Source organism: Squalius cephalus, assembly GCF_949319135.1.
Source record: "Squalius cephalus genome assembly, chromosome: 20".
NCBI lineage: Eukaryota > Metazoa > Chordata > Actinopteri > Cypriniformes > Leuciscidae > Squalius > Squalius cephalus.
The window spans coordinates 32,654,435-32,665,008 of NC_137141.1; the positions used below are offsets into that span (position 1 = coordinate 32,654,435).

At 36.2% G+C, this 10,574-nt stretch overlaps 1 protein-coding gene across 1 annotated transcript in view; it reads left to right on the forward strand.

Annotated features, from left to right (window-relative positions):
* LOC307148539 (60 kDa lysophospholipase-like) overlaps positions 1-9,858 on the forward strand; it is a gene marked incomplete at its 5' end in the record, with an annotated part of 37,174 nt that extends 27,316 nt beyond the window's left edge. The window contains 9 exons of the mRNA XM_079854147.1: positions 5,117-5,229; positions 5,410-5,592; positions 5,659-5,772; positions 6,665-6,778; positions 7,113-7,208; positions 7,445-7,608; positions 8,526-8,612; positions 8,969-9,044; positions 9,793-9,858. Of these exons, the coding sequence (XP_079710273.1) occupies positions 5,117-5,229; positions 5,410-5,592; positions 5,659-5,772; positions 6,665-6,778; positions 7,113-7,208; positions 7,445-7,608; positions 8,526-8,612; positions 8,969-9,044; positions 9,793-9,816 (971 nt within the window). The 3' untranslated portion in view covers positions 9,817-9,858. The remainder of the gene's footprint in view (positions 1-5,116; positions 5,230-5,409; positions 5,593-5,658; positions 5,773-6,664; positions 6,779-7,112; positions 7,209-7,444; positions 7,609-8,525; positions 8,613-8,968; positions 9,045-9,792) is intronic.
* Positions 9,859-10,574: the final 716 nt, after the last annotated feature.

The following is a 10,574-nucleotide window of genomic DNA, read 5'->3' on the forward strand; positions in this document are numbered from 1 at the left end:
GACCATGGCAAGCAGACTTTGGATAAAAAAAGAAGAACTAAAACGAGAATCAATATCAGCGCGGTGTTTTCGAGATGCCTAGAGCTCCCATAGACAGTATATAAACGAGAGCTCCACGTCCGAGACTTCGACCGCTCCTACATGTACTTTATTAAACAGGTGAGCACATTTATATAAAACTAATCAATGTTATATAGTTCAACAATGATAAAATGTTAGAATATGATCTGTATGTTATTCTAATGTTGATCTAGCTTACTGCTAGTCTCATACAGACAAACTAACACATACATTTCAACACATTCAAATGCAGTTTAGTGTGCTAATGTAATGTTAGACCAAGTGAAACAGCGCTGCGTTACCTCACAAGTTTAATTTGTCTAATAAACTGCCCTGTGAGTAGTAATTCTGCACTTGTGTGTAGTTCAGTAGAAGGAAATGTCCATATTCCTTTTATATCCGCGGGACTCGCGTCGCGTGTGGAGCTGATAGCTGTCTCTTAGCAATCCCGAACTGCTTCATATCACAGTCATGATAAAAACATTGATGTATTCAGTCATCCATAAACATTATTAGATCGGTCGGCTTGACGTTGACGACAAGATCCATAATTCTTAGCGACCCCTAGCGGAGAAAAAAATTACATACGTTTAAGGGTCTATTTATAGATTAGTTTTTCTAAACTGGTTGCTCTTTTCTATGCAATTAAAATGATTTGGGAATGAGACTTTTAAAAGGAAGGTTCCCCCAAAAATGGAAATTCTGTCATCATTTACTCACCCTCAAGTTGTTCCAAGTTGTTCTGCTGAGCACAAAAACAAGATTTTGAAGAATATGGTTAACCAAACAGATGATGGTCCCCATTGACTTTCATAGTAGAAAAAAAAAAAAACACTATGGAAGTCAATGGGAACGTCAACGGTTTGGCTACCCATATTCTTCAAAATATCTTCTTTTGTGTTCAGCAAGTCATATTGACTACTTTTATTATACTTTATGGTCCTTTAGAATCTTTTTTTGAAGTGTGAAAGCCTAATTGTATGGTTTGGAACAACATTGAAGTGAGCAAATGATTACAATTTTATTTATTTGAATTTATTATATAAATATCTATTTTAATTTAGTTCATGTTTACTTTTATTAAAGGAAATGTTTTTTTTTTTATTTTTTTTTTTTAATGGTTTTAGTAAGTTTTTTACAAAATATTTTGAATCATTTGCTGTTCACTTTAATAATCCTGTGGGGAGAAAAAATGAATTACAAAGTACAAATGTTGTACTGTTTATTGTCTTGTGTAATCTCAAAATTAACAGTAGTTCATACAAACGGCATATGTAATAATACACATTCCAATAATACACATTCCTGATTACAATCCATCCAATTGTAATCAGTGATCACTCTCCTATCTCTCTGTCTATAAATATTCAAACATATTATGCTAAAACTTCAACTATATGGCGCTTCAATACCTCACTATTAGAAGACCCCAACTTTACAACCCTTATAAGGCGAGAGTGGGCATTCTTTCTGGACTCTCCAGACACCTCACCTTCACTGCTATGGGAAACTGGGAAGGCCGTAATCAGAGGAAAAATTATATCGTACTCTTCATATAGGAAAAAACAGCAACAACAATTGGAAAATATATTAGAGCAAAAAATCAAATTCCTAACAAATGAAATATCTCACCATCCCAGTGAACCAAAACGGAAGGAATTAAAAGACCTCAAAACACAAATTGATGATATCATACAGAAAAAAACGCAATTTCAAATTCAGCAGCTGAAATATAATGGTTTTCAATATAGTAATAAAGCAAACAGTAAATATTTAGCAAATCTACTCCAACACAAGAAAGAGAAATCAAACATCCCAGCCATCTTAGACGTCACAGGAAACATTAATCAAAACCCACAGGATATAAACAACACATTTCGGAATTTCTACAGCAACCTCTATTCCCCCACCCACCAACCTACTCAATCAGAAATTGACACCTTCTTGAACAGTCTGACATTGCCAAAATTAACTGCAGAACAAACCAACATTCTAGACGCACCCCTTAGCCTTAATGAACTTACTAAAGCACTCAATAAAATTCCTAGCAATAAATCTCCCGGGCCAGATGGATTCCCAGCTGAATTCTACCGACACTTTTGGGACATATTATCACCACTATTCAACAGAGTAATTATAGAAATTAAAACGTCATCTACCATACCCACACACATGAATACAGCAGCCATGATATTACTGCTAAAACCCAACAAAGATCCATCTCACCCTTCTAACTACCGACCTCTCTCACTATTGAATACTGACTTGAAAATTATCACCAAAGCACTAGCACCCAGAATAGAAACAGTCACCCCCACACTCATTCATCCAGATCAGACAGGCTTCATAAAAAATAGACACGCCACAGATAATGTCCACAGACTTTTTAACCTATTTAACATAGCACAAGAAAGACAACAGAAAACCATTATCATTTCACTTGATGCAGAAAAAGCTTTCGATAAGGTAAACTGGTCTTTTTTATTCAATACACTTCACAAGTTCGGTTTTGGAGAGTCGTTCATCCACTGGATTAAAATACGGTACACATCACCCAGGGCCACCATCACCACTAACAGTATCACTTCACAGAGTTTCACACTGCATCAGGGCACCAGACAGGGATGCCCACTCTCGCCTTCCCTCTTTGCCATTTTCATTGAACCACTCGCAGCAGCAATACGACAAAACACCATAATCAAAGGAATTCAGGTAGACAACGTACAACACAAAATCAGTTTATATGCAGATGATCTTTTACTTTATTTACAGAACCCACGAGTATCACTTCAAGAAACGTTCAATATTATCAGCAGATTCTCCCTTGTCTCACATTACACTATCAACTGGAACAAGTCAATTTTACTACCACTTTCAGATGATGTATGGGATTCTTGAGCTCAGGACACATCATTCCACCTTCACACAGGCAACATCAAGTACCTAGGGATTCAGATTTCCCCCAGGCTGTCAGAGCTTTTCACCCTCAACTACACTCCACTCCTAAAGAAAATTGAAAACGAATATAAACACTGGTCTAAACACCCACTCACACTCATCGGAAGAATAGCTGCTGTCAAAATGAAAACCCTACCCCAAATTAACTACCTTTTTTCTATGATCCCCATCACTCCTACAGATAAATGGTTCAAAACTCTTAATTCATTAATAACACAATTTTATTGGAAAAATAAAAAACCCAGAATATCACTCTCAACACTACAAAATAAAAAATCACATGGGGGGCTTGAGGCACCAAACTTCCATCACTACTTCCTGGCAAATCAATTACAGTACCTAGTTAAATGGATCAATATACACAAGCATAATTACCTGTGGCTGGAATTGGAACAAAACCAATGCACAAATATCACAGTTGCAGACCTCCCCTTCCTCTCACAATCAATCAAGAAATCCAACTTCTGCCAACGCATTACCATCCATTCAACTCTGACAGCCTGGTGGAAAACGAAACAAATCACAAAATCATCACTAGAATTAAATAGGTTCACCCCACTCTGGCACAACCCAGAATTCATGATACAGAATAAACCTCTTTATTTCCCCACATGGGCACAAAAAGGAATCACACACCTTCACCACTTATTTGAGAACCACCATTTCATGTCATTTAACACACTCACACAGCAATATGGGGTTGGGAGAGAACAATTCCTTCAATATCAACAACTTAGACTTCAAATTAAAGATAAAACCACACTTACCAACAATACATTACAACCTTCTCAGCTTATAGAAGAAATTATGAAAATTAATAACTTCAAAAAATTAACCTCCCAACTATATACATTGATTTCCAACCAAAACACAACAATAACACTCCCAACAACCAAGTGGGAAACCGACCTGGCCGTCTCTTCCAACCCTGAGTACTGGGAACAAATCTGTAGGAACATATTTTTCATGACCGATAACACAAACCTGCAGCTTATACAATATAAAGTCATTCACAGAACTCATATTACCCAAAGTAAAATGTTCAAAATGGGCCTACACAACACCGATATTTGTTCACAATGCACTTTAGGTAGCACAGACGACTATTTGCACGCCATATGGCACTGCCAACCAGTTCACTCTTTTTGGATTACAGTCACTGAGACACTGTCCACTATCCTGAGCCACAGAATCCCATCATCACCAACACTTTGTCTCATAAGCGACTTTTCGGAAATCCATATCCCGCAAAAATACAGGAATCCGTTGCTCATCTCTCTAGCTGTCGCTAAGAAAGTAGTTATCCAAAACTGGAAATCAAAGAAATCTTGCCACATCAATCTCTGGACAAATTTAATTTCAGAACACATTTCAATGGAGAAACACAATGCACATAGAAGGAAGCAAATATCAGCCTTTGAAGACACCTGGTCCCCGTTTTTGACATTTTTTAATACCACACAAACATAACTACGAGCCGTGTACATTACCAGACACATACCTCCCCCCTGTTCTATAAGTTTATAAATTTTCTTTTTCTTTTCTCTTTTGCTTTTGCCCCTGCAGCTATCACTTCATATTCACACAGGCATACACTATCCACACTCATGCATAACATGTTTCCAAACCTATTTCTCCTCTAACACCTTAATCATGACCGACTAATGTAAACCTCAGATTAACAAATAGAATTTGCTCAAGATCATTCTATTCCATCAATAATAATAATAATGCGTTCTTGTGTTTGTCAGTTGTCTTGTCCCTCTGTTGTCTGTCACGTTGTTGTGTCTTATATGTTACGTGTTACACTCTGTACGTGGTGCTATAATCCCCCCTCCCCTTATGTACCCAGGGTCTCACTAAACTGGGTGAATGGCGGGCCAAAAAAATAAAAAATAAAAAATAAAAATAAAAATAAATAAAATAAAAATAATACACACAAATGATTTAGAAAAAAAAGGATAAGTATAGATAATTATATTATGTGCATTACAGGACACTGCTTGAAATTTTGACTCCTTATTATTAATGTTGTAGTGTTATTTATTTTATGCAGACTTGTTATTTTGAGCATTATGCTTTATTTCTTACTCTTTAGTTAACAAGGACATTATATTGCGGTCCTGTGCAACAGAACAATTCACTGTCAACCCACAACTGAACTGCAATGTGGGTGTCCTTCGACTCTTCCCAGGAATCACTGATGAGACAGTAAGGCCGTGTGGTTATGTCTGCCTTTTTTTTGCCACACATTTTTCCCAAATCTCTTCATTCAGTCCATGAACATGTTCATTATTTTTTATAACGTTTAGTAAATAGTGACAGAAGTTCCATTTTCAGCTGAACTTTTGGAAGTTTCAGATGTTTAAATGAGATTCATTCTCTCATCAGGTCGAGGCCTTCTTGCAGCCTCCTATGGCTGGGGTCATATTGGAGACTTTCGGCAGCGGTAACGCCCCCGACCGCCCGGACCTGATGGCTATAATCCGTCAAGCGTCAGATAGAGGAGTCATCATGATCAACTGCACCCAGTGCCTCCGTGGCTCGGTCACAACCGCATACGCCACTGGACAGGTATGGGAGTTTGATTAAGAAAGGCATTATGTGGGTGAGAGTGTGTAATTTAATATTCCCTCTCAGGCTCTGGCAGATGCCGGTGTGGTCGCTGGGTTTGATATGACCCCAGAAGCTGCTCTTTCAAAACTCTCCTATGTGCTGGCAAAACCAGGCCTCAATACAGAAGATAAGAAGAAGGTATGGAAAAATGTCTCTTAAAAAAATACATTTAAGCCACATTTGGGTCAATAACATTTACACTACCATTCAGAAGTTTGGGGTTAATAAATCTTGTATCACGTTTTCCACATAATATTAAGCCGCACAACTGTTTTCAACGTTGATACCAAATCAGCATATTACAATTAATTCTGAAGGATTATGACTGAAAGCTGACAATCAGGAGCTGAATATCAGCTTTGCCATCACAGGGATAAATTACATTTTAAAATACATACAGTTGAAAACAGTTATTTTAACTGTTACTTTTTATTATAACAATGTTTCACAATGTTACTGTTTTAATGTATTTTCATTGAAAAAAAATCTTACCTACCTCAAACTTTTGAATGGTAATGTATTAGTAATTTAATTTAATTTTAAATCAAATACAAAATGCAAATGCCAAGTTCTTAGTCTTACTCCTTGTTTCATATTATTTTTTACTTTTATACCATTTTCAAGAAAAGTTTAAGAAATTTAATGTGGTGTAACCATTAAGTAAATGGTATTAAAGTATTAAAAATGAAAAGAAAAAAAATATTATTTTTGTTATTGTATTATTATTTATTACAAATTATTATTTTTGTAATAAAAAAATGTTTTTTTATTATTTTTTTTATTACATGAATTATTTAATTGGAAAGTCACACTACATGGCATTTTACAAACTGAACTAACTTTGCTTTGTATAATGTCTTTTCTTTATTTTTGTTAGTTGTACCACATAAATTTGATTTAAATGTGAGTTTAATTCAAATAATAATAAGCTGAAAAGTAGTTAAGCAGTTTGTTGTAAATAATAATAATTAGATAATAATTATTACTTGTTTTAATCACTTATTCTTTAAACATGTTATTTGTTCATAAGTGGATGACATGCAGTCTGCGTGGTGAGTTGACAGATGATAGCAAAAAACCAAAGCTCAGCGACAGTCGCTTTATTCAGGACATCGCCAAGTCCCTCAGCATTAGCTGTGATCAGGTAATGGAACCTACACTTTCTCTCCTTCTAACTTTGCTTTGTTTCCCAATTTTTCGCCTATCGCCTGTGTTTGAACCGTTGTGTTCTTTTCTTAGCCTAATGTTGTCGTAGGAGTTTTTATCTCTTACTCTTTTTGCTCTTTCAATCGTATAATTTATGTCTACATTCCATCTCCGTTTTCCCAAAACGACACGCAACTAACAGTTGTGCTAGTTTGGTGCTCTGCATTTTAGTGTAAACTATGATGATTACAAGATGGAACAACTACAATCATATACTGAATAAGAAGAGGCTCAGATGAACAGATCAACTATAATATTACTGATGTCCACAGGAGCTTGGAGCCATACGAGATGCACTAACTCCCACTCTGGTCTGCGTCGCTGCTAAGGCCGGAGACATTGAAGCTTTAGAGGCCCTAAGGGAAATGGTAAGATATTGATACCTGTTTGGACACCCATTTAGAAGGGCAAACACTACCTGTAAAAAGTGTAATCAAATAAATGCAGCCTATTCCAAACTTTAGTGTATCCCTGCAACTTTTTGTATTTGAACATTTTTTATTATATTAGAAATGGTCCAGGAGCATGTGAACAAGTCAGATGTGCTGGTTTGCAGTATTAAATGCAGTCTAGAAAATTAGCGGATTCATATCTTTCTATATAGGGCTCTGACATGATCACGGCAGACTATGATGGCCGCACACCACTCCACGTCGCTGCATGTGAGGGGCATCTAAAAGTGGTGGAGTATCTGCTGAGTAAAGGGGCCTCAGTCTATGCCAGAGATTGCTATGGTGAAACACCACTTCACAGTGCTGTGCACTGCAGGTAGGACTGATTTAATAAAATAAAAGACTGATTTAAGTGTCCAAATACTTTTTAGGGGCACAACAAATAATTGCCTTAATTTCAAAGTTTTGAGTTAACTAATTGCAGTGTAATTTATACAGACAGTCTTTAGGCGAACTAGAGAAGACCACTGGTTTTAAATGGGTGGTTGCGACCTATAAAGGGATCACAAGTAGGGATGCACTGATAAAAAATTTGGCCGATACGATAACCGATAATTCTTTATATTTGAAAGCCGATAACTGATATAATGGCTGATAAACCCACATCCAATTTTTTTATGTAATTTTTGAGAGCCTGAGTACAAAAACAAGTCTCAAGCATGTCCCAAGCACACAATTATAATGTTCTAGTTATAATTTCATGTAGCTGATATGACAGACCTTTGCTGCATGTTGTACTTTACTGAATTTTCCTTTTTGATTTTAATCATATTTCAATTAAAAACCATCATAGCGAACCTTGTGCATCTGAAGTGTCTCAGCTGAAGGAAATAATCCATTATCCATTCTTTATCGGCTTTAGATCGGCCAAATCTTCTTATCGGGCCATAACAATAACATTAAAAATGAACATGTATCTGCCGATACAGATATGGTGGCTGATATATCTTGCTTCCCTAGTCACAAGTCTGTTCTGATGCAATATAATTATTCATGGTTAGCATAAAATTTACTCACCCTCATTGCAAAACAATAGCTGTGTCCCAATTAAGAAGCGGCATCCTTAAAAGTGTGCAAAGTTCAAAGGTCACACCTTCGAAGTCCACAAAGGTCGAAATGAGCTTGTTAAACGGGATGGCCTAGCAACTGTGACAGCTGCCGTTGATGAGCGCAGTACAACTGGCAAAGTCAATTAAACACGTGTGACTGTATGTCATTTTTCCATGTCTGTAGGCATAAGGATGTTGTGAAGTTGCTGAGGAAGACTGGAGCTCATTTTTCCCCGGCTGAAATAGTTGATGCTGGAGCAAAGTTGCACAGGTCTCATTTACATACACACATTTACTCACGATCAATCCTTCGCTTGTTGATTTTATAAACTTGTGGACACCGCAATTTGATAAATGACACAAATTTCGGTTTTATTTTTATTAGTAGTAGCAGACGTACTACTTTTTTTTTAGTACTGATTTATTTCATTACAATTCTTCCATTTAAGTAATGTACTGTAGTTAAGCTTAAGGTTTTTAAATGGCACATTAAAGTTCAATGGATGTGCGGTTCACAAATATGAGCATATCTTGTACATTAATGTACAGCTCTGTGTATTGAGCACATACCAGAACTGTCTGTCTTCAGTTTATGAACTTCCTGTGTTACGGTTGTGTGTTTTACAGTCTTGCGGCGAGTGGCGACTCTGAAGGATTGGAGATCTGGAAGTTAGCTGGGGTTGATCAGAAGCCCACTGGAGTGGTGAGTTAATAATGGAGATATGTGTGGAATACAGAATTATAACCAACATTTGATGCCTTCAGTGACATTTTATTCTTAACTGTTTGAATGGAGGAACAAGACATTATTTGTTGCATTCAGTGTTGCATTGTCTAAAAAAAAAAAAAGAGTTCTGCATTGTCAAAGCAATGACAAAAATGGTGATATATTTTAAAGATGCTTCCTGTAAACCAGGGGTGTCCAAAATCAGTCCTGGAGGGCCATTGTCCAGCAGAGCTAATTCCTCAACACACCTGCCTGGAAGTTGCTAGAGTGACTAGTGAGACCTAAACTGAGTTTTATCCTCAGTTACTATTCCCTATATCACTCCACTAATATAGTCTATTTTAAGGAGTGAATTAAAACGAGTGAGCGAATTCGGACCAGAAGGGAGATGCAGGAATTCATTCAGCATGACCCTCACAGTGCATTATGGGTATTCTCTGGTGGTTGAGTATACATCAGTTGTAGACTTGTTATCGCGGTGCATTATGGGATTGAATGAGTGCACTCGATAACATCCAGTGTGGTTTCGGACACCAATACGGCTGTCCCCACAAATAGTGCCCTATTTAAGGGTATTGGGGTCGATTTTGAACACAGCCCTTGATTTGCTGGTTCAGGTGTAACGATTGGGGTTGGAGTTAAACTTTGCAGGACAGTGGCCCTCCAGGAGCAGGATTAGACACCCCTGCCGAAACTTTAATTAATGGGCTTCTCTTACATTTAGGCAAGTGCCACTGGAAGCAAGTAGACTGTTGAGTTCTTACAACAGGCGGCACAGTACCAAACTCAGGTAGGGAACATTATATATATATGGGTCACTGTCACTCTTTTTTCCATATCTATTAATGTATTCAAAAATAGTAAATTACATCATGTTCATGTAAAATTTCATGTTCATTTTACATTTCATGTTGTGCAATTCCTCAAAGACATCATGATACTTGTAAATTAACTATTATTATTATTTTTACATATATTCATATTTTTAAACTTTAAAATTACATAAAAATACTTAACCCTTTTAAAGATTTTTTTTAAAAACCCACAGTGATAAGGATATGTTTTTACCTTTTACTTAATTGTTACCTCACATGCCATGTTTTAGAGTCAACATATTGAACTTTTTCAAAACCATATAAATCCTAAATTAGAATTTTTTTTTTTTTTACTAATTTTATTGTTTTATTTTAAATGAAAATTGTGAATGGATTTTGAATGCGTTGCCATCATGTTATATTGAAATTTCATTGGTTTAGAAAAAACAGAGGATAGTGCTGAAAACGGCATGAATGTTTTTTTTTTTAAAGTAACTGTTTAAACGCTTTAAAATGTGCATCCAAATCATTCCATGTAATAATAATAATAAACATTGCAACGGTAATCTACATTTTGCATATTGAAAATTGCATAACTTCCAATTAAAGTGCAGAAATGCAATGCTTACATTATTCTCTTTCTGTCTGTTCTCTAGAATGGCGAGTTTATCGAGTTTACTGCTTGTCCAAA